The 23083-nt window shown below is 33.8% G+C and overlaps 3 protein-coding genes across 4 annotated transcripts; 2 read left to right on the top strand and 1 right to left on the bottom strand.

Moving 5' to 3' along the window:
* Positions 1-3388: 3388 nt before the first annotated feature.
* On the top strand, positions 3389-6329 carry LOC7460516 (vesicle-associated membrane protein 722). Its single transcript, XM_024587466.2, has 6 exons — positions 3389-3554; positions 3706-3947; positions 4996-5137; positions 5222-5342; positions 5534-5596; positions 5862-6329. Exons 2-6 carry the CDS (start codon positions 3758-3760, stop codon positions 6003-6005), a joined length of 660 nt encoding a protein of 219 aa, XP_024443234.1. The 5' UTR covers positions 3389-3554; positions 3706-3757; the 3' UTR covers positions 6006-6329.
* A 178-nt stretch (positions 6330-6507) lies between these two features.
* LOC7496069 (protein SULFUR DEFICIENCY-INDUCED 2) lies at positions 6508-9041 on the bottom strand. Of its 2 annotated transcripts, none has more exons than XM_024587459.2 (4): positions 8809-9041; positions 7612-7824; positions 7310-7465; positions 6508-7138 (listed from the first exon to the last, which is right to left on the bottom strand). In XM_024587459.2, the coding sequence occupies exons 1-4, from the start codon at positions 8848-8850 to the stop codon at positions 6731-6733; spliced, it is 819 nt and encodes a 272-aa protein (XP_024443227.1). In that variant the 5' UTR covers positions 8851-9041; the 3' UTR covers positions 6508-6730. The 2 variants fall into 2 exon arrangements, with proteins under 2 accessions (XP_024443227.1, XP_002299278.1); XM_002299242.4 differs by having other exon boundaries at positions 8749-9036.
* Positions 9042-13419: 4378 nt separating this feature from the next.
* On the top strand, positions 13420-23057 carry LOC7460517 (uncharacterized). Its single transcript, XM_006368839.3, has 13 exons — positions 13420-13943; positions 14417-14566; positions 15114-15284; positions 16225-16368; positions 17255-17360; positions 17467-17615; positions 17725-17850; positions 18507-18650; positions 19443-19530; positions 20663-21036; positions 21381-21704; positions 21840-22064; positions 22779-23057. Exons 1-13 carry the CDS (start codon positions 13665-13667, stop codon positions 22911-22913), a joined length of 2415 nt encoding a protein of 804 aa, XP_006368901.1. The 5' UTR covers positions 13420-13664; the 3' UTR covers positions 22914-23057.
* Positions 23058-23083: the final 26 nt, after the last annotated feature.

The following is a 23083-nucleotide window of genomic DNA, read 5'->3' on the forward strand; positions in this document are numbered from 1 at the left end:
GTTGATCAATCTTGACTCGTTAAGGGTTTACAGCTTGACCAGATTGGTATAGTGATCCATTCATGGGTGTTATAGTTGGATTGATTAACCCAGTTTAGTCTAAAGACTCTAAACAACCCTGGTTGAAAAGAATGAGACTGCTCGATTTTATTGAGCCACGAATGTTTTTAAAAATCACCCTTATTAGAGCGGCTCGACATTTTTAAACATTTATGACCAGCAAATAGTAATCGTGGAGATTAGCGTGCAAAACAAGGCAATCCTTGATACACAGGGCAAGCACCATATAAAATGATCGAGAATTTGTAAAGCCGATTGATTCTTGATCCGGTCATGGTTTTTTAGTTTTTTTTTTAAAAAAAATATACACTGTATTTGTATATGATAATATAATAGAAATACTAACTTACATTCAAATATAAAAAACTGAATATAATTGAATAATAAAAAATAAAAAAAATAACAACGATGAATAAACAAAACCTACCTATTTAAATCGGAAGAAACTCTAAAACATATGAGATTTTCACATAGTAATTACAATTAATTTTTTTTCACAATCTAGTCCTCAAAGTTTATTTCTCTTCAATTACATCATTTTATACCCGAATTCATTACCGGCTTATCCAAAAAAAAAGTTAAGGAGGGTCATAATTGAAACAAAGGGTGTCAAGTTGTAAAATAAAGAGAAAAAGGGTTGCAGTTGAAAAATAGAACAAAAAATCACTTTAATCCTTGTGCCTTTTAGATCATAACTTTTATCCCCCCTCGAGTATTTCACAATTTCAATTGTAATGCAATGCTTTATTATGACGATGGAAAAAGAAAGTCTCAACTATTACCGATTTAGCCCATAAAAAATATCAATTTTAGTATCATTGCTGAGAAAACTTTTTCCGGCGTGTTTTTTGATCTTTCCATAACCTAAAATAATAGGTATGGATTTTATTTTTTTTCAAATTAATTTTAATTTTTTAAACTTATTATTCGAGACTATATATAAATTTATCAAGGTTTACATGCTATTTCAATCCACATAAGTTGAAAAATGAGTTTCCTATATAAAAAAAGGTCTTGTTTCTCGATTTTTTTGTACACTGCAATGATTAAAATATAGGGAGAAGCAAGCCTCGAATCATTTGACACACTACGTATTTGTTTTTTAATATAAAAAAAACAAGGGGGAACAACAGATTGTTTGTCTTTTGAAAACCAAGAAAAAAACAATTAGGGTGCCACCCATGTGTGGCTCGTGTGCCTCGGCCATTTTTTTTTGTTTTTTTATATTTTTTTTTTCAATTTCATATTCAAGAGTATGAGTTTTTATTTATTTATTTATTTTTTATCATGTTTTTTTTTTTCATAGTTTTTACATTTTTTTATTATGTTTTTTTTTATTAAAATACGATCTAGTTTTCACCTAGTTTACGAACACGTTTGCATTTTTTTTTTATCATGTGTTTTTTTTTATAGTTTTTATTGTGTTTTTTTATTAAAATACGATCTAGTTTTCACCTAGTTTACGAACACGCTTTCAAGCTTTTTTTTCTTTTATAGTCTTATAAGGCATTTTTACATTTACATGCCATGGATCACGGATAAATATACTAGTAATCATAAATTGACGTGAATAATCACATGCAACTGGTTCTAAAATCAACATACTCGTCAGTGCTCGTGAATCGACCAGGCTGTCTTCAATGAAGCACTGCCACTATTCCCATCAGCTGATCACATGCGAGTTCACATCTTAACTTATTTTATTTTCGTAAAGAACAAGAACAGAAACAATTTCGATTCGAATGTTGCTAGAAAAGGAGCAAAAACAAAATAATGGAATACGTGTCCAAATCAATCACTCATGGAAAATAAACTCGGCCAGCACTCGTCTTATTTCAATTCCCATCACATGTAACTGAAATTGTTTAAGATTGTGATTATAATTTAAAATATATTTTTATTAAATAATATATTAAGATAATATATTTTTTATTTTTTAAAAATTATTTTTGAGATCAGCATATTAAAACAAAAAAAAATATTTTTTAATATAAAAAAAATTTAAATTTTTAAAAATAAAAATTGAACCGCATTTCTAAATAATCCCGTTGTGTGGATGGTGGGTGCGTGGTTATATCTCCAGTTTGGTGAATCGATACTTGGCTTTTCACATCCATCTCCAACCAAGACATATAACTGAGAAGTCCTCATATCCATATAGCATACCGCGAGAGCTCAAATTTAGAAAATTTTAAAAGTTCTTAACCATTTTCTTCCTCCTCTCTAATAGAAAATAAATTAAAAAAAATAACTATTTATTTGAGCATCAAGATGAAGTTTTAATAAAAAATTAAAATTAAAGGATAAAATTCACCTTTTAAATTATCTTCTCCTTCTCATGGTTATTAAGCTGTGCCGGGTCAGATTTCACAGAAAATAGAAGATAATTGATCCGATATGACCATTCAATTAAAAACATGTTGATTTTTTGTAATTTTTTCAAGTGACATTACTTTGAATTTGCCGGGTGAACTCCTAAATTGAATTCAATAAGCATGCTACTTATATGCATATCTCTTTTATTAAATAAATATCGATACTAACAACCATCTAGTAGGTGATCCAATGATAAAAGTTTGGAACTAAGAGATTTACTTCCACTTGGTCTCAGGTTCGAGCATTGTGGTTGTTAATACGATGACCATTAGAAACTTACATGGTCGTTAATTTTAGGACTCATGGGATTAGTTAAGGTGCGAGCAAACTGGCCCGGACACCCACGTTAATAATAATAATAAAAAAAATTGGTAGTAACCTCTTTTTAATTAAAAGTTACCAACATATAATTGCTCAATTTAATCCAGTGCACAACACACAGATGGAAATTGTGTATTCCTTTTTTGTTTGTTGAGAGATAATAAAAGGTTGGGAGTTCTCCTTTAATCTTCTATGCTTGACTTTGTGAATTCTTTATTCATATCTACTTGTGTATTCTATTTATTTACAATATTAAAAGAGTGTGAAAATTTTAGTGGATTTGTGGGGCAAACTAGTGATAGATAAATAAATTAATAAGTAAAAAAATGAATGTAGCGGGATTAAATTGCCGCACTGGAGCTGAAAATTTTGACAAGAAAATCAACCCTACAACAAGTGATATTTGGGATAGAAACATGGTAAATACATGATTGCTTTTTTTTAATATATAATTTATTTAATGTACAAAAAAAACTTCCGCTAAAAACAAGTTTTTCTTGCTTTTTATATAAATTCCACAAAAAAAATAAATTCATAACTCACCACAAGACCTTGATCCCAAACACTGGAACGAAGAACTAGAAAATTATTAAGTAAGAATTCCAAGCAAAATGTTCAAACAGGAAAAACTATTAATTGAAAAACTCTGTAGAATTCAAAACACCCGTACCGCGTGAGAGCCAGCCACTATTCAAAAGAACAGATTTATATTTCTCCCTCTCTCCCAAATTCAACTCCCTATCTCTTTCTCTCTCTCGCTCTCGCTCTCATCCGTTCCACATTTCCACTATTTCTAGGTAAGTCTCTCCTTAAAAATAAAATAAAATACGTAAATAGCAAAATCCAGGAAATTAATTCCTCTTCCTTTCCATTCGATCCCATCGTCTCTCTTGTTTTCTTTCCTTTTTTTTCGCTTTTAATATTTGATTTGATCATCTGATCTTCTAGGGTTTGAGTGTTTCCGTGTTTTTCTCGGGGAAAGGAAGGAGAGGAGGTAGAGATGGGGCAACAAACGTTGATCTATAGCTTTGTGGCAAGAGGAACGGTGCTTCTTGCGGAGTACACGGAGTTTAAAGGGAATTTCACAGGCATCGCTGCACAATGTCTTGAAAAACTTCCCGCGTCTAATAATAAGTTTACTTATAATTGCGATGGCCATACCTTCAATTACCTCGTTGAAAACGGATTCAGTAAGATATTATTATTATTATTATTATTATTATGTTTTCACTTTGCTGATTTGATCTGTGATATTTTTATTGATCATGATCTCCATCGTTTGCCTTTATTGATCGATCTCTTTTGATTTGATTCGTTGAATTGGTTGACTTTTTCAGGCTGATCTGTGTGTTTGACTGTTTCATTTGAATGTTTTGATTTGTTTTTGTTAGTCATTTGTCATTTCTGCGGGTTAGGGGATTCTTGGTGATTTACGTGGGCTGATAGGTATTGGAATTTATGGATTCGTATATTGTGAAATAGTTTATGGTTAGATTTTAAATTATGTCTTGCTTGTAATGAAGACACTTTGAGGTTTTCATTGTTGTGTATATTGATTTTGTCTGTCGTTAATCGGCTGGCGGTTTCTGATCTCTGTTCTCTTGGAAGTTTTATGCACTGTATTACTATTGTATAGTACTTCGACTATTCCTGGCCGTATTCAATGTTGACTATTCTTCTGGCGTTTTTGTTATTGTTTTCAAATGAAACTATGACTATATTTCTCTCGTAACAAACAGTGTATCGTATATGACAGAGAATGGAGATTTTAATTGATATCCCAACTTCTATGAATACAAGTAGTCTCTGTGTATTTTTTTTTTGTTTTTTTTATAACCCATTGATGTCTTTTTGGTTGTTGCTGACTCTTTAATTTGCTGCCTTTAGATAAAGAATACAAATGAACTAGCTTGTGGAAATACAGAACAGGGAATTTTGGGGCAGAATAGTTCTCTTTTATATATGAGAGCATAAAATTGCTTGTACAAGTGTTTGTTTCTGTTAATTTCAATTTCAATGTTCAGAAACAGAAACTTATTACATTGCATCAATTCTTTTCTTTTCTGTTTTTTTTCTTTCAAATCCTTGCCCCCGATCCAAAATTCAAGTATGTGATTTACCTGAATCAAACACAACACATTGTTTTGATTTAATTGCATTTAGATATGATTTTTTCTGTTCATAATCACCAACTTTGTGTATAGCGTTAATTCTCGTGTTTTGTGTTGGATGCCACAGCTTACTGCGTGGTTGCAGTTGAATCTGCTGGCAGACAAATTCCAATTGCCTTTTTGGAGCGAGTTAAGGAAGATTTTAACAAAAGATACAGTGGAGGAAAAGCAGCAACTGCTGTTGCCAAGAGCCTGAACGGAGAGTTTGGGTATATATAAACATGTCTAATTTTTCACTTATATGCATTTTTGTTTCTTTTCAAACATGCTTTGCTTATTGGTTTTTATTTTAGGTCCAAATTGAAGGGGCATATGCAGTATTGTGTGGATCATCCTGAAGAGATCAGCAAGCTTGCAAAAGTCAAGGCTCAGGTCTCTGAAGTTAAAGGTGTTATGATGGAAAACATTGAGAAGGTACAGATCAGCTATTGGTTTTCTTTACCTGTGTAATTTGGAGGTTAAAACAGTCTTGGGTGCATGTTATTGTTACCAAGTAATGATGTAATTGCTGAAAGGCGATGATATTTAGTATATTGATCTTGAAGAGTAATATTTCTAGAAACACTAAGTGAGACAACTCGTTGAGGCAATTATTTCTTGCGCAGGTTCTTGATCGTGGTGACAAGATTGAGCTGCTGGTGGAGAAAACTGAGAACCTTCGCTCACAGGTTAGTTCAGTGGAAAATGTGTTTAAATCTTTTGCTTGCTGTCACACTTCTACTCTTGAGTTTGAGTTAGGGGGCTTGCTTTCAAAATTGCCACTGAATCATTGGAATGTTCCAGACATGACTTTTATGATTTGAAGAGTGCATTAGATGGGAGTGGATTTGGTTGGATTCATATCTGTTTCTTTCCCTGTTTCTCCAGTTTTCTCTCCTCTCTGATGTCTTGTTATCAGGGCATGATATATTCAAACGTATGTGGTGTTTACAGGCACAAGATTTCCGACAACAGGGAACTAAGATGAGAAGAAAGATGTGGATTCAGAATATGAAGATAAAACTGATTGTTTTGGGTATTATAATTGCCTTGATTCTCATCATAGTCTTATCTATTTGTCATGGATTCAATTGCTAATTTATCTTGGCTTTCACTGGAAGCTGCTTTTGCTGCGGATTGTCTTTGCGGAATTGATTCTTATTTGTTTTTGATGATATGTCCTTGAGATCTCTTTTTCTACAGTGTCTTTTATGTCTTAGATTACTCCTTTCTCCTTGTTAGCTTTGTTTAGGATTGTGAAAGGTTTTGTATTTTGAATTTCGTTGTATAGGTTATATGAACTCTTGAGTAGATAATTTTCTTCCTTCCTCCTACGTTAGTATTAATAATTTAGTATTTGTTTAATGTGTAATGAACATCGAATCCATGCAGTTTAGATTGTCCTTTGCAATGTTATTATTATACTCTCTCTCTCTCTCTCAAATCTATCCATTCATTTCAAACTGTATCAGAAAGGGGGTTAAGGGTCAGAAAAATACGTGCAGCAAATATTGCAGTTGATGTGGTTCTGTAATGTATCAAAATCTACAATGAATGGAATCCGCGGCGTGGAGAGAATTCTTGGAACTTGTTGGAAGCATTCGCATGGAAGACTTGACTATATACTGCATAACACAACACCAAGAAAGTAATTGGTGTGTGTTTGGTTTTGAAGAACACAGGAAATATACACATCGTACGGTGGTTGCATGGAACACATTGAAGTGTTCATTTGTTACATTAACTCCTAGTCCCAGTTTATCATCTCCTCTAATTATACACAGCCCAGGTTAAAAAATTGAAGAAAGTCTTAAAACAGGTAATCAACAGGCTAACTGATCCATGAATGGCGAGATCTCTTCAAATATGGGCAGTCTTCTTGATCTATATGGAGTCCATTGACTCATCAACTGGTCAAGACCCTCAACAAAAGCATCTTCTAAACTTAATCCTGATGGTTCTGAAAACATCGATGAGGATTGGCATGTCTCTAGTTCACGTAGCAGCTCCTGGGCGCGGTTTCTTGACTTGGGCTCATCAGATCCTAAAAGCTTACCCTGCAATATGTCATCGATAACTGATTTTGCCTCAGCATATCGTGTTTGCTTGATTAAGCACAAGCACAAGTTGCAGGCCTTGTTAGCATCAGGATCAAAAGACTGAGCTTTGTGGTATACAGCTTCTGCTGCCATATAGTTTCCTCGCTGCATATATGCCCAACCCAAGTTTCCCTGCGTCAAATGTTTGCAAGATTAGTCAACTTTGGAAGACAACTCTACAAAGACACGAAAAGATAAATAAAATGCAGTCCCGTGTCCTTCATTCTGGGCTCCAAACAGAACAGTGACAGTATAATATCAAAAGCAGTGGACTACAAGGAAGGGATTATACAGATATAATACCAGTATCCGACTAGTCTCTTGTTTGACAGTAACCTGGAACTTCCTCCCGTGTGACCGCGCTGTCTTGGTAGCCTTCCTGTTGAAGGCCTCTCCTTGGTGAATCATCTTAAGTTTCTGTTTCAGTAGATCTATCTGCTCCTCAATTTTTCCACATTTCTGCCAAATTTATCACAGTTATCATGATATCATCAAGACAAAGAAATAGAACAGGAGAAAGGACACAAGTAGGCAATTCCTTCTCATAAAACTTGCTAAAAAAGCAATATAACTATTGTAATCAGATTTTCATGCCATATGTGTACCTTGTACAAGTCAATGAGGACGTTATCTAGAGATTCTTGGGCTTGCTTCGAGCAGCGGTCTCTAAAGGCCTTCACAGCTTCAATAGCTTCCTCTGCCCTGTCTTGCTGTTTCATAACCACTGCCATGTCTTTGAGAGCACTATCGACCCTGTCTCCGGCATTTATCGCCTTCCAAAACAAAGCTATTGCTGCTTCAGGATCCTTCTCAACTAGCTGTATATACATGGAAAAAACACAACACAAGTTTCAGAACAAGAAGACACGGCAGCTTATATTCAAACGAGCAAACGAGACAATCAACGAAGACATCAAGGAGGAAACTAATTGCTGAAAAAACACCTAAGGCTCACAAAACTACAAAATTGCCTTTCAAGAAATATTACTTCAAGACCCTTTACTAATTATAAAGAGATGCGGTTTCTTAATTTAGCAAATTTGCAACATAAACTCAGCAGAAAACAAATTCAGAAAAGATTAATTCCTGGATTGAAACTTACTTAGACCTAGATTACGTTTGTTTACAGTAATTCAAATAATATTATAAACAAAATTAACAGATTTTAACATTTTGTAAGTATTTTTATCTTGTTAAATTAATCAAATAATTATTTTGTTATTCAATGACTGACATGTCTTTAAAATACCACGAAAATAATAATAGAAACAACCTAAGTTGACACACCAAGATACTTCCAGATTAAGAAACAAACATGAATCCAAAAGTAGAAAAACCCCAACTATCTGACACCAAATTCAAGCTACTTTCAGTCCTGTTGAGATCCGAAAAAGAAAAAACACAGAGATAGTATATTTCTACCATGATCAATGCCCAAATCACTGCATCAGTACTGATTCAGTAAAATGGAACCCCACCCGCGCTACTAAAGGAATGGTCAGTAGCACAACAACAAGATCAAAGGGTGCAGTGCAGGAAAAAAAGATCAAAACAAGGAAATAAATAACTATCTCTGCAACAACATAACGCCATTTATCGAACACCAAAAACTTTCCAAGGAAACAAAAAAATCCCAGAATCAAGAACTCCACAAAAGAAAACCGGAAAGCCTCCCACATGAATATCTAAAAAGTGAACGAAATTTGTGTGTATCTCTCCAAGTCATCATCATGTATATGTACCTGAGCATGCTTGGCTCTAACATAAGGGCTATCCCCAGGAGGAGGAAGTTTATGAATTACATGATGATATGGAGCTTCTGATTCTTTTCTTTGACGGGTCATTCTTAGTTTTTGCCTCTCCTGAAGCTTTAAGATCTTTATGATAATCTTTAGACTTCAAAAAAGTGGGGGTGTTGTGCGAATAGAAAGAGAAGATTGCTTAGTGCTACATAGCGGGTCTTCCACTGAATTTTTCTACTGAATTTTTCTAGAGGGCGAGGAGAGCTGGTGGAGGTTACTATGATATGATAAATGAAGGAATTTTAGGTTAGTGAATTTGGACGTCCAGTGTGTCCTGGTTCACTGTTAGTTGGATTTGAACTGTCTGATTAATAGCGTGTTTTTTTTTTAGTTTAAAAAAATGTTTTTTTAAAAAAATAAGTTTTTAATTTTTTTTAATTACTTCAAATTAAATTATTTCTAATAATTTTAGATAGTTTTAATACTTAAATTTAAAATAAAAAAAATATTATTTTAATATATTTTTAAATAAAAAATATATTTAAAAAAACATTCACTACTCAATATTAAACTAGCTTTACGTGGCAAGCTCTTGTCATGCCGACTTGCTAATGACCTTTTCAAGTCGCCGGAAATCACGCGACAGAGTGGCGCGCTCTCTCTCTCTCTCTCTCTCTAACTCGCTGGATTCAATACTTTTTGATTAGTTGTTAACAGCCCTAAATCCATGTAGCTTATAATGGGCTCAGATGAAATCCTCAACCTCATGCACAAACTCTGGGATGAGAGTTATATTTATTGCTATAAAATTCTTCCAGGTGGATTAATCTGGCTGATCTAATTATTGAGTTTAAGAAAATAAATTTAGAACTTTTTAGATTAACTCGGCAGTTCAATTCATGTCATGGTTATTTATGCACGTGTGTGATTATTTATAATTAAATCTCTTGAAGATAATAATCACTTGAAAACTACGTCAATTTATTTACCGGCAAAGTTAGAAATTGAAAATATAATTCTATATCACATATTTTTATCAAAATATTTTCTACCTCTTTCTTGCAAAAATAAAAGAAATAAAAATATAAAAAGAATTTCATAATTTATTTTAATTATTAAAAAAAATTAGAAGCGGTCAGTAAAACATCGTAGAGCATGACTCGTTATATCATTATCATGGATTGTTACATTATAATAATTTTTTTACCCTCCACCATACAAGCTGGTGAAGTGTACACCGCATGGCAAAATAGTATTATTAAATTGATCGGGATTTGATTGATTTTTTCGCTTTTTATAGTATAATAAAAATACTTAACTGCCTTTGAAAGGTGAAAAAAAACAGGTGGCATACATGGGCTTACTGATCTTTTCACTTTTTTCAAAACAATAAAAATATTAAATTATTATTAAAAGCAAAAAACACTAAACTTGTTTCTCAAGAGCTTTTTAGTTTTTTTATCTATTTTTTTTTTTTTACTATTAGGTCAAGGTAAGGGGCAATTTAGTCTCTAGATAAAAAAAAAATGTTGGTGTGCCCGCACACTTCGAACATTTTATGTGAGCTTCTTCGACAGCCAAACATCACATTTTATGGTGACATTGAAAGTGGTGCATTGAGATATTCATGATGGTTAGGTGTGTGTCGATCACTGACTCAAAGTGTGGGTTTGTTGTAATTTTCTCTTCTCTTTTTTTTTTTTATCTTTTCTTTCTCTTCTCCTAAACAAGATACAAAAGTGTATTTTCATTTGTTTTTTTATATCTAACTCGATTCTTAGTTTTTTTAATTGCTATTTATTTTATTTTTTTATCATCTTTTTAATATTTTTTTCTTCAATTTAGTCCCTTATAATTTAGTTTAATTTGATTCTCACATCAGATTCGCTCTTTATTCTTCTAACAGCTATTTATTGAGTTTTTTTTTTTATCATTTTCCTTTCAATTTTATTTTAAAATTCATCAATTAGCATTTGATTTTGATTTATTTTTATGTCAATTTTGATCATTATTATTTTAATTGATATTTATTTTGTTTTAAACTCGTTTTCAATTGCCTTTCCCCCCTTGATTTCATCATCTAATATTTTATAGTGAAGAATTTTACTTCATTATTTTTTAGAGTCTGCCTTTCGTGGCACTGGTCTTGAGCTTATGATAAGGCCCATTGGTTTTAGATATTAACACCGGTTAACTTTAGTGTTTTTTTAAAGTTCTTAAAAAAAATAATTTTATCATTCAACATTTGGATTTAATGGGAGCTGATTTTTACATTTTTTTTTCTCTTAGCTTTTTCATATATAAGGTTATCTCGATCTCATGATCGTGAGCTTGAATATTTTTTAATTGCTTTTCTTGAATTATTTTTTTTAGTTCCAGCCCGCCTTTTGGCAATGGACTGTTTAATAATTGAATTTCAATTGTTTTATTCAGTTTGATTTCAACATGGTTATTATAATATCATGACCGAGTTATATATTTAGCGTGCTAAGTTAAATGGGTTTGGGTCATTTGTTTTACCTTTATTATCATTGTATTTTTTATTTATATTATCAAAATTATATAATTTTATTAAATCTGACCAAGTTAATAACTTGAGTTTCAACTATTTTTGCTTATTTAAAAATGCTTGTACCATCTCAATATTTTTGTTTACAGTGAAAAAAAACTTGGGTCAACTTGCTATATAACTCCGACCACCTGTTTAGTGTTCTGCTATGAACATGCAAAGTTCATTCATGAACAAAAGTTTTATTCAGAGTTGTATTGAATTTTAGTATGACAATGTAGTATTGGAAGGAATATTTTTATTTAAAAATATTATTTTAATTATATGGGAGGTGAATAAAATTTTTTCAAGCTTTTATTCTTATAATTCCACTAGACTGACGCTCAAAATTCGATTATCAACAAAAATTCGGTGGTTGAGAAATCAAGGATGTTTTTTTATTTACTTATTTAAAATCAATTTTTACCCAAAAAAAACTATATAAATCACTTATCAAATCCAAAACAATTCAAAATCACTGAAAAAAAAAGATAAGAATCAATAATATCTAAACAAAAGTCTATCTATTTTTTTTCTTCAAGGTTGCATGTAGAGAATAAAAAAAAAAAGTATCATTAAATTTTTCTCGTGAAATAAAACTTATTAATAAAAAAAATAAGTTTCATTACTTAAAATTAAAAGTAGCATTTCACGAACTTTTCCCCTGTTTATCAATTTGGAACAACTCTCTCTCGTCTCTCTTGAATTCAAGGATTTTTTTTTAAAATTATTTTTTTGAATTAAAATTAAAAATTTTAAAACCAAAGGGATTATAGAATAAGAAAAAGTTAGTGGACTACACAATATTTTCTAGCAAATTTTAGATTGATCACAAGATTTCTTGTTCTTTTATACTCTAATTCTTTTTAGTTAATTTTTTTTACTTAACAATTTTAATAAATTGGTTATTAATTTAAGCATAGAAGATTGTAATTTTAAAAAACATTTAAGGATAAAAACGGATTTTCTTACTATTGTGGATTGTTACATTGGATTCACCATTTTTTTTTCTTTTTCCAAAGGTTGTGCTCCATTTTATTTAAGTTTCAGGGCCTTCAGGCCCATATCTAAAAAAGAAAAGAGAAAAAAAGAAGCAGCAGCACTCATATAAAAAACTGATTAACGTGCACATCAAACCCTCGACGGTCCAATAAAAGAAAATGTGAATATATTATTTTAAGATTGTTTGTTAACTTGTTTTTAACAATTATAAAATATTTTTTAATGTAAATATTTTTTTTAATTAAAAATATTGTGCCAACTAAGATAAATAAAAGATATGTTAATAAAAAATATCTTAACAGATAAAACATTTAAAAATAATTGTATTTTTAAGTTTAATGATAACAACAATTTTTTTTTCAAAACCTATATATTTTCCTACGTTAAAAAAAATTAAGTTCTCACAACATAACATACATGTAAATCAAGAAAAACTAAATACTGAAAGGTATAATTCAACTGGTCAGGTTTCAGGTTTGCTTCCTAGAGGTTATAAGTTCAAGTCCCACAAACCTCAGAGCTACTAGAGGTTTACATGATCGTTAATTCAGGACCCGTGAGATTAGTTGAGGTACACGCAAGCTAGCTTGGACACCAATATTAATAATAATAAAAAAACTAAACACTCATTTACTATGAACAATAGTTTTCCCTTAATGCTAGTGTTGTTCTGTCCTAGTTAATTTTTCTCTCATTTCTAAAAAAATAATTTTATATCTTGAAAATAAAAAAACAAAAATGAGTTTTCATAAATGTATTCACTAGAAATAATATAAATAATAAGTTTGTGTACTAGCTATTTCGATCCCTTTTGTAGTTTTGTAACAAAGCAAATAAAAAACACCATCTCAAGCGCGTGCTCGGTAATATGATTTATTGTGTTTTTAATTGAAAATATATTTTTTATTTTATTTTCGATACAGTATTTTAAATTTATAAAAAAATATATAAAAACATTAATTTAATGTGAAACGAGAGATGGGCTATAGATGCTGGCTGGCCCTTAAAATGAAATATCCCTCCATCGATCCCTCCGCGTCGTCAATCAAGTCGAGACAACAACGAGGCAGGCGATTGGTTAAAATCACATAAACCCAAAATCCCATACCTATCACCATTCCACAGATTTTGCTGAGAACCATAACCTCAAGCCTCTAGCCTTCGCTTCTCCCATTGCCACGTGTTCCTCCATAGCCCACAGCCTTTCCCCTCATTTCTAGAAAAAAAAGAAGAAGAAGAATAACCAATAAAACTAACCACCATAATTCAGTCACGGGCACCAGCGAGTCACTGACCACTCCAATTTTTCTCTTTCTCTCTCTAAAATCTTTGAGAGAAAGTTAACTGTCTAACTCTCTATCGTTTGATGGACGCAGCGGCTCCACAGCTCGTTTACGGCGGAATCCAGCCACGCCGCCGCCACTACAACTTACCAAATAGAATTCCGGTTCGAAGACCATCCAACCGGGTGTTTGCTGTTGCCACCGAGCCGAAACCGACACAAACCGGATCTATTGAATCGCCATCGCCATCATCCTCTTCTCCAAACACAGTTAATGGCTCATCCAAGTCCCCTCCGCCTAAACCTGTCAACGGCGTTGCCACTAAATTCTCAAAGTCAAAACCTGTCAACGGTGTCTCTACAGTAAGTTTGACTGATGAGTGGTTTTTTTGGTTGTTTCACAGTCTGCTATTGTCAAGTTGATTGAGTTTAATTCATGCTTGGTTGATTAGAAAGTCAAGGAAAAATTAAAGAAAAAAAATGAAGTCGAGAAAGTCAACATTTACTTTGACCGACCAGTCTTTTTAGCGTACTCAAATTTCTGTTTGGCTGCTGAGAAAATGAAAGGAAAATTGAAGCTAGACGCATTTGTTTAATTCTGTTTTCATTTCTATTTTAGTTTGACATAAGGAAAGTGATTCTTATTTCATTCATATATGCCGAATTTTCTTTTTGGTTGCTGAGAAAATTAAGAAGACGTCAGAGGAAAAAGAATTCAAAGCTAGAGACTGTTTTAAAATGTGATTTTCATTTTTAGTATGTTTTAATTGAAATGACATTTAGTTTATTTGTTTGTTTTGCTGGGATTGTGATGAGTTAATATTTGGAATTGACAGAGGATGGGAGAAGTGTCGCAGGAAATAAAAAGAGTGAGGGCACAAATGGAAGAAAATGAAGAGTTGGCAATACTAATGAGAGGACTTCGAGGTCAAAATTTAAGAGATACTCAGTTTGCTGATGACAATATCAAGCTTCGTCTGGTTGAGGTATTGTATTGAAATTTTTTTCGGCTGTATGAGATACTTGAAAACCTCAATGGCTGCATATGTAATTGAGTCTAATAATTTCAACGGGGAAACCCTTTTTCTGGTTTGTTTGAGGAATTCCTGACTCGTTATATACTTTTGAAAACCCATCATTTCTGCAAGTTGAGTCATGCAAATTATGGGAAAGTGATTTTTGTTTGGTTAATTGGATGTTCTTTTCATAGTAATGGCTGGATATCTGAATCAAATATAGTGATAACGTGGATCAAGCTGTATTTGCATGGCTTGGTGTTGTTTTAGCTGTAGAGTGTGCTTGGTGGTTTGGCGTGAACAATGTGCAATTTTTTCATGGAATCTTCTGCTGGAAGATTGTTCTAGCAGTGATGATTTTAAATTAAACTGGGAATAAACATGATATGCTGGAGGCTGTACTATTATTAGAAGTTCATGGAAGATAGTCAATAGAGGATGTCCTTTAGTGATTCCAAGGTTTCCCCTCTGTGAAGCTGGTTGCTAAACTTATTGTGTTCTTTTGTACCTCCTGCAGGTAGATGAAAGCAGTGAGTTTTTGCCTTTGGTGTATGAACCTTCTAGCATCTCTGCTTACTGGGGAAAACGACCACGTGCAGTTGCAACTCGAGCTGTCCAGTTACTTTCTGTTGCCGGGGGTTTTCTCTCTCGTCTTGCTTGGGATGTGATAAACAAGAAAGTCAAGGAGGTAAAGATTTCTTGCCTGTTTTGTTTTCTTTCCTGACCTTTCTCTTCTCTCTTTCACTCTCTTTGTATGTGTGCAATGCTGTGCATGTACTTAGGTAGATAGCTATTCTGTCTGTGTGTATATATATATTGATAAATATTTGGCTGGTATTTTGAAGATCTGGTGCCAACTGTATCAATCTTAAAACACCCGGAGAAACTGTTAATTTTGCATGCACTTTTTTTTTCCTGGGGTAGAGGTTGTAGAGTATTCTTTATATAGGTAATATAGTGAAAAAGACAGCTAGGAAGCTTGATGTACACTATTTCTCCATGCATGAGAGTTTAAGCAGCTGGAACAATAAATGCCATATTTAATTTGAATGTTATTAGAGCTATCTGAAAGTTCTATAGCCTCCAGTCATAGTTAAATAACTGTTTGCATCTGTTCAGACTTCAAATTCCCTGTCTAATGCCCATAATTTATTTATATGCGGAGGTGGCCTAGGTGGGGGGTTGTGGTATGTTAAGAGCACAAGGATAATTGGTATGTATTGATACTCATTGTAATAGCTTAAGCTCCTATAACAATAATTTAAGAAATGAGAACCATATACATAGTATTGTTGAAGAGTGGGAAATAATACTCACCCCTAGCTGTTTTTTGTCCATTCTGTCCCCTCTTACATCTCCTCTTTGGACTTTAGAAAACATTTACCCAAAAAATGGGACACAGAAGCATGCTCTTTTAGTCTTGAATAGCAATTATTGCATGCAATTGGGATGATCTTTGCACCTTGATAATCCTCCTAGCATTTCAATAAGTATGTCTTATTTTTTTTCAGGGTGATCCTAAAAATGTGCATAAACTGCTTCCGAATTGCTCTTATTACTTTTCTTCTTGGAAGTATGTGCTTTTCTTTCTTTCTAAATTACTTTTTTTTTTCTATCTTAATAACCAGAATGAAGTTGCTAGAGCAATTGAATTGAGGGAAATTGTAACCTCTTTGGGTCCAGCATATGTAAAACTTGGTCAAGCATTGAGTATTCGACCAGATATATTGTCACCTGCTGCAATGATCGAGCTACAAAAACTTTGTGATAAGGTAACGTCATACAATATTTCTTTCTTTGTTTTCCATTGCAATAACTGTATGCCATTAAATTTTATTCCACTATGCTTCTTCAGTTCTAAAATAAAAAATACATTAGAACCTTTAGACGTGGTAAATATAATATTCAGCATGCTTGCAATGAAGATGATAGCATGAATTATCTAGAAATTAGATTAAGTTAGTGGTACTTTGTGGACATAAAGGTCTATCAGAGATGATGGTGTTTTAAAGCTATAGAAAAGAGGCTGTTTTTTGAGACACGAGAATATTCATTGTTGACTTTTTTTCATGTGCAAGTCCCGAGGTAAGCATACTAAAAGCCAGCCATGAGCCTTGGGAACTCCTAATTTCCTAATTTTTTGTTTTGGAAAAAGTTTTTGACCTTATTTTGGAAAAGTGCAAATTAGTTACTGTTTCTTTTGCTGTTGGTTATTAATACCTAGTTTTGGTATTGCCACGTGCTGATGCTAATTAGCTGCAATCAATAATATGATGCCTCCACTACTCGTAACCTTTCTTCATTGTCTTCACCTCGTCCCTTTTATGTCATTGTTTTTTCCCCTATCTATACATTTGTCCTAAATTGCTGTCCTTCAATCTTCTGGCCTTCGTTTTGCTATAATGGTATGAGTTCATTAATGGATCGCCAATTCGCTGCCAATTCGCTGCACATGTTTGTGAAGTTATGAACTTAATATTCCAAATATGAAATCGTTTTAAAATGTTTGTATGTCAAGTTTTTACTTGTATTGGAAATCTAAAAAAAGAAAACAGAATGATTAACTTCTAGATGAATATCAATTAACCTTCTCAGCATTCAATAGAAATTAGGCTAACCCCTTTCATATCTGATTTTTCTGTTTGATGATATGCGAAGGTTCCTTCATTTCCAGATGATGTGGCAATGGCTCTTATAAATGAGGAGCTTGGTCAGCCATGGCAGAACATCTATTCTGAACTTTCTTCGTCTCCAATAGCTGCTGGTAGTCTCAATATCTGAGTTTTATGAAAAATAGAATTTAGCATTTCTTTGCTAGCATCTGAAGCTTCACAATTTCAAACTACTGAATCGTGGAATTCCCGTGGCAGCATCTCTTGGGCAGGTGTATAAGGGTCGGCTGAAAGAAAATGGAGACCTGGTGGCTGTTAAAGTACAGAGGCCTTTTGTTCTTGAGACAGTAACGGTCGATCTATTCATCATAAGGAATTTGGGTTTGGCTCTCCGAAAGTTCCCTCAGGTAGTTTAGTCAATTATCTGAAATACTGAATCAATTCTTCCATTCTGGGAAGGAACATTTATCTTCTATTTGAAGTGATAATTTTCTCAACCCTCCACCTTAATTTCAGATCTCTGTAGATGTAGTTGGGTTGGTTGATGAATGGGCTGCTCGTTTCTTTGAGGAGCTAGATTATATTAATGAAGGTGAAAATGGATCTCTGTTTGCTGAAATGATGAGAAAGGACCTTCCACAGGTGAGGCTGAAAGCTCAAACCATACAATTTTTATGTGTTTGTTGAATTCATGCCAAGGCCCTGTTTAGCTTGATCATCTGATAAATTGGTTAAGCTGGCAATTTTCCTAGCATTCTCATGGTAAACGAAGTTGTCCATGTTAAGATGTTTAATTATTGAAGGAAGCAAAACTCAAACTATTTATTTGAAAGACAAAATTAAAACCATGTCCTTTTTCTGCTCTTAGATGGTTGATCCAAATGCTAGGTGGGGTTTAGTTTTGTGCTAAAGTGAAAGATGCTGCTTTTCTAAAGTAAATCATAGGAATAGCTGACTGTTGAAAAAAGTGGTAGTGGGATTTTCTGTTAGAGCTGTTATAAATACTGCTGAATGTGATAAGTGCATGTTTGGATGCTAGATTAAATTTATTGCAACTGTCATCATTTCGAATATCATTCTATTTCTTTACAGTCCATCCCTGAAAGACATGCAATGAAAAATTATACACTGTCATGATGGTGGAAGGTTTTATGTTTGCTGTGTGTCGGTGTGCATGAGTGTAATTTTGGGATTTGTGTATCTTAGTTTTGTATGGTATCAGCTTAAAAGAAAAAAAAGGAGTTTCTTATAGTATTTGAAGGAGAAATCATGTAGTAACATAAAGTATTGCATTTCAGGTTGTTGTGCCAAATACCTACGAGAAGTATACTTCAAGAAAAGTTCTTACCACAGAGTGGATCGAGGGAGAAAAGCTCTCACAAAGTACTGAAAGTGATGTTGGAGAACTTGTTAATGTTGGAGTCATATGCTACCTGAAGCAGGTACTCCACGGATGCACTCATACTTGCTTATGTACTATAATAATGAATTGGTACTAGGTTTTGCTATGCATCGAAGTCAAACATGGAGTATGTCTGGTAGTGCTGTTCAAGCTGTGAAACACGCCCCTCAGTACTATGAAGCATACTATAATACTATGCTTCAATTCAAAACATGACTTTGCTGTCAATTTACCTATTCTTGTTTCCTCATTTTCCCCTGCATCTTAGATTAACCTTGCCCACATTTTTGCTTAATTAGTTTGAAAACAGAAATTTGAGCAGATCTTCACTAGTTAACTCTGTGATTGCTTCATGGGTTTTTACTCTACGATTCCTGGTAAAAGAACTTGTGAATAGTAAGGACTAATCCATATATGCATCTCATTGAAGATTTGGTATGGAGTGGTTATTTTCTGTAATAATGACACATGTATTATCGATGGTGTCATGTATCTACATCATGATTGCATGCTGAGGCATCTGAGATTGATGGTTCAAGGAGTTCAATTATGCCTTTGATATCAAGTGACCAAATCCTCCTCCTATCTTCCATTGTGACACATCAATGTGCATATAGACCACATGAAGAGGAAAAAATAACGTCGACATGATCTGCCTTGCTCTATTTTATGCTTCCCAATTCTTCCCCCCCCCCCCCCCCCCAACTAATAGAAGATGTGAATTCATGCTAGCTCACTGATCACTATTGTTTATATATTGTCATTGGTTAATTGTGGAGAAAATTAACTACTTACTTTTTTATCAAATTTTTGCAACTCATTGGAGTGACAGCTACTTGATACTGGCCTTTTCCATGCTGACCCTCATCCTGGGAATTTGATCCGCACTCCAGATGGGAAGCTTGCCATACTTGATTTTGGTAACAATCTACTTCATAAGTGTATATAGTGAAAGATCATCCGTGAACATAGTTGGCAACATCATATACATATTGTTATTTGAATTTGTTGTGTGAGAATTTGGATCCTCATTTTGTTTTATCAGTATAGTAAAGTTAAATTTCACCAGCAATTTTGGATTAGAGTACGCCACTTTCCTTTCCTTTCATAATGGTGGAATGCACTTAATCTGAATTGTTCTCTTCTTTCATTCTTTAATAGTGGAAAGCAATTCAATCTTCTTCCTCTCCATTTTTTTTTAACCTATTGGCTTCCAATTATACAATTCTGGCATGATTCATTGTGAAACACTATAAAGATGCACCTCTCATAGTTAAACTGCACAAATTGCTTTGTTTCCGATTCTACATAACTATAAAAGCCCCAGCATCTCCAGTGATCCATTCAGCTAGCAAACTCAATCTGCTTTTCTCAACCACATCTTAACATTTCATTGCCATGATAACCAAGATCAGTGATATTAAACAAAGAATGATGGATTTTATGTAGGTAGAATAGCTTAATCATATACTGGATAGCAATGGTATTTGTCTTGTTATTATGGGCTTAGTTCCTTTTATTCTCAATTTAGTTACCATGGCCATCGAGGGCACCTTAATATTTGATGATTTAAGAAGCAAAATGGGATCTTTCTTTTGTTAAATGAATATAAGGTAATCACATTTAAGAACTGAGCTGGCATAATACAACCAAACTCCAACTTTGAAACTGGAGTCAGATTCAGGTGAATCAAATGACATACACCAGAATTTTAGTTTCTAGAAGTGATTGGTTTGAATGCGACAGATCAGAAAGGCATGTTTCCTTGAAATATTTTCAGAGCCTCATGTACTATATTCTTTCATGCTATAAGAATGTATCGCTGCTCTTCACTGTACAACACTGACTAGGAGTGCAGTACACCCGCCCGCGCACACACACACACATTATATATATATATATATATATATTATGTTTCCTGTCTTAAGATCCCATAGTGTTTTCTTGACATTTTACCATCATGAGTTTCTTAACAAATGCTATACTGACCCATTTGCATTTTGCCTCATCATGGCCATTTTTGTGGAATCTAAAGTGCCTTTTGCTGGACAGGGCTAGTCACAAAATTAACCGATGATCAAAAATATGGAATGATCGAAGCAATTGCTCACCTTATCCATCGGGACTATGGAGCAATTGTCAAAGATTTTGTCAAACTTGGTTTCATTTCCGAGGGGGTTAATTTGGAACCTATCTTGCCAGTCCTGGCTAAGGTCTTTGATCAAGCACTTGAAGGTGGAGGAGCAAAAAACATAAACTTTCAGGAGCTAGCATCTGATCTGGCACAAATAACATTTGACTATCCATTTAGGATACCCCCTTATTTTGCTCTCATCATTAGGGCAATAGGTGTACTGGAAGGCATAGCACTAGTTGGGAATCCTGATTTTGCTATTGTAGACGAGGCCTATCCATATATCGCACAGGTATGTATTTTCTGTAGCTGTAAATGATAGTTTCCAGACAATTGTTTTCCATAATGTTGTGTTTGTTTTGATGCTGGCACCTTGCTATTTTGGTATGCAAATCTGCCTGTCACTGTGGTTTTTGATAAAAGAATTTCAACTTGTTGGCTATATACCTCCGCTAAAATCATGGTTTGAAGCCTGTGTATAATGAAACTCAATGATAAGTATTTGTATTCCTTTAAGCTTGAAGCATGCGCTGCATGATCCACATAAAATAATGTCCATTCAATGTGTTATCATACTTTCTCTATGATGTTCTAAATTATAGGTCATTATGTTCTTACATATACTTCTTTTACCAGAGGCTCCTCACTGACGAGTCCCCTCGTCTAAGGAATGCTTTACGCTACACAATTTATGGGAAATCTGGTGTTTTTGATGCTGAAAGATTCATTGATGTCATGCAAGCCTTTGAAAATTTCATCACTGCAGCAAAAAGTGGAGGTGGAGAGAGTATGAATGGGGATATGGCTGAACTTGGAATGCTGCAAAGCCAAACGGGTTATATCTTTCCTGGATTTCTCTCAAGTGCTTCTCAACCAACACAGCCAATTCAAACTAGGGCAGCCTTAGCATTCCTTCTTTCTGAGAAGGGGAACTTTTTCCGAGAATTTCTACTGGACGAGGTATTAAAATTACTGACATTTTATCTTTACTAGAACTGCGAGTATTTGGAATAATGTTCGTAGTCGTAGTCATGTACTCTCAGGTTTGTTGTATGTGGGGCATCTGAAATGTCTAACCATTATTTTCTGATGCAGATTGTAAAGAGCATTGATGCTGTTGCAAGGGAACAACTGGTACAAATTATGGCAATCCTTGGCGTGGGAAATGCTGCCCCAATTTTTAGCATGGTTCCTGCACCCTTTAAGCCCGCGGCACTTCTGCCAACGATAACTGAGGAGGACAAAGTTATCTTGAATAATGTTCAGAAAGTTGCTGAATTCTTAACTGCAGGAACTTCAATATCGAGTACATCAACCCAGGTACTTGAATCTTCATATGATGAGTCAGAGTTTAACTATTCATTGACCAGGCTTGTCTGCGAGTTAAAAAGTTTCAAGTTTAAGTTTTGGTTTTATTTTTGTTAGTATAATGTTATCTTGTTTTGGATTCAGTATATTTTTAAGAATTGATGCATAGTGTTGGAGCATCCAGCGTGAAAGCTTACTATTAGGTGGAGAGTCTATATGCTATCGAAAGCCTTAGCAACCCCAGTACATGATCCTTAACCCTCAACATGCAAACCAATAAAATGACCTCTAAACAGTGTCACTAGGCTCTGTTAGCAACTTTGGAGCTCTCAATTAAAAGCTCCAACCATGTTTGAGTGATCCATATGCCAAAGAGAGGCACACCAACCATATACACAACTTGTCGTGAGAGATTGCTAAATAATAAACACATTTCTGAACGGAAGGTTTTTATTTTCTAGGCATTATTTTTCTTCTATTAGTTTGTTTATGTGAAGTTATTTTTGCAAGCAACATTTACAAAAATGTTTAGGAGACATAACATCCTGGTGGTCTTAAAATTGCAAAAATGGTGTCAACAAAAGCTTTTGTAAAAATCGGATATTAGGCAATAGAATAATATGTTCAGCTCCATGCCTGAGAAGTTTAGTGTTGAATTTGGTTTGTGGTTGTTTTCCAATGAACGTGTACCTTATGTTTCTTTTCCCCTTTTTTGAGCATCAACAGGGTGTAGATGTTACTCGGATTGTACAAGAACTTCTTCCAGTTTTGCCAGGTATCTCAGTCACAATACTTCCTGAGGTGGTTAGTCGGCTTTCTTCTCGTATAGCAGCACGCATAATTCGAGATGTACTTTTGTAGCTGTAATAAATATACGGTATCCTTATGCTTAAAGCCTCCGAACTGTGCATAAATTGTATACGGAACCACATTTAATGCGCCATGAACAATTTTTTGTACATTCAGGATAAAATTCAATATTACTGAAAATCTTCGGAAGCCTAATGGATACAGCTCCTTCATCAGGACAT

The sequence above is a fragment of the Populus trichocarpa genome, chromosome 1 (genome assembly GCF_000002775.5).
Source record: "Populus trichocarpa isolate Nisqually-1 chromosome 1, P.trichocarpa_v4.1, whole genome shotgun sequence".
Taxonomy (NCBI): Eukaryota; Viridiplantae; Streptophyta; class Magnoliopsida; order Malpighiales; family Salicaceae; genus Populus; species Populus trichocarpa.

Excerpts from the sequence above, each read along its gene's own strand:
- LOC7460516 (XM_024587466.2), top strand. The coding sequence starts at position 3,758 with ATGGGGCAACAAACGTTGATCTATAGCTTTGTGGCAAGAGGAACGGTG. Across the intron at positions 5,138-5,221 it reads AGCCTGAACGGAGAGTTTGG|GTCCAAATTGAAGGGGCATA; the intron begins GTATATATAAAC and ends TTTTTATTTTAG. Across the intron at positions 5,597-5,861 it reads CTGAGAACCTTCGCTCACAG|GCACAAGATTTCCGACAACA; the intron begins GTTAGTTCAGTG and ends TGGTGTTTACAG.
- LOC7496069 (XM_002299242.4), bottom strand. The coding sequence starts at position 8,850 with ATGACCCGTCAAAGAAAAGAATCAGAAGCTCCATATCATCATGTAATT. Across the intron at positions 7,825-8,748 it reads TTAGAGCCAAGCATGCTCAG|CTAGTTGAGAAGGATCCTGA; the intron begins GTACATATACAT and ends ATGTATATACAG. Across the intron at positions 7,139-7,309 it reads AAGAGACTAGTCGGATACTG|GGAAACTTGGGTTGGGCATA; the intron begins GTATTATATCTG and ends CATTTGACGCAG.
- LOC7460517 (XM_006368839.3), top strand. The coding sequence starts at position 13,665 with ATGGACGCAGCGGCTCCACAGCTCGTTTACGGCGGAATCCAGCCACGC. Across the intron at positions 14,567-15,113 it reads TCAAGCTTCGTCTGGTTGAG|GTAGATGAAAGCAGTGAGTT; the intron begins GTATTGTATTGA and ends TACCTCCTGCAG. Across the intron at positions 15,285-16,224 it reads TAAACAAGAAAGTCAAGGAG|AATGAAGTTGCTAGAGCAAT; the intron begins GTAAAGATTTCT and ends CTTAATAACCAG.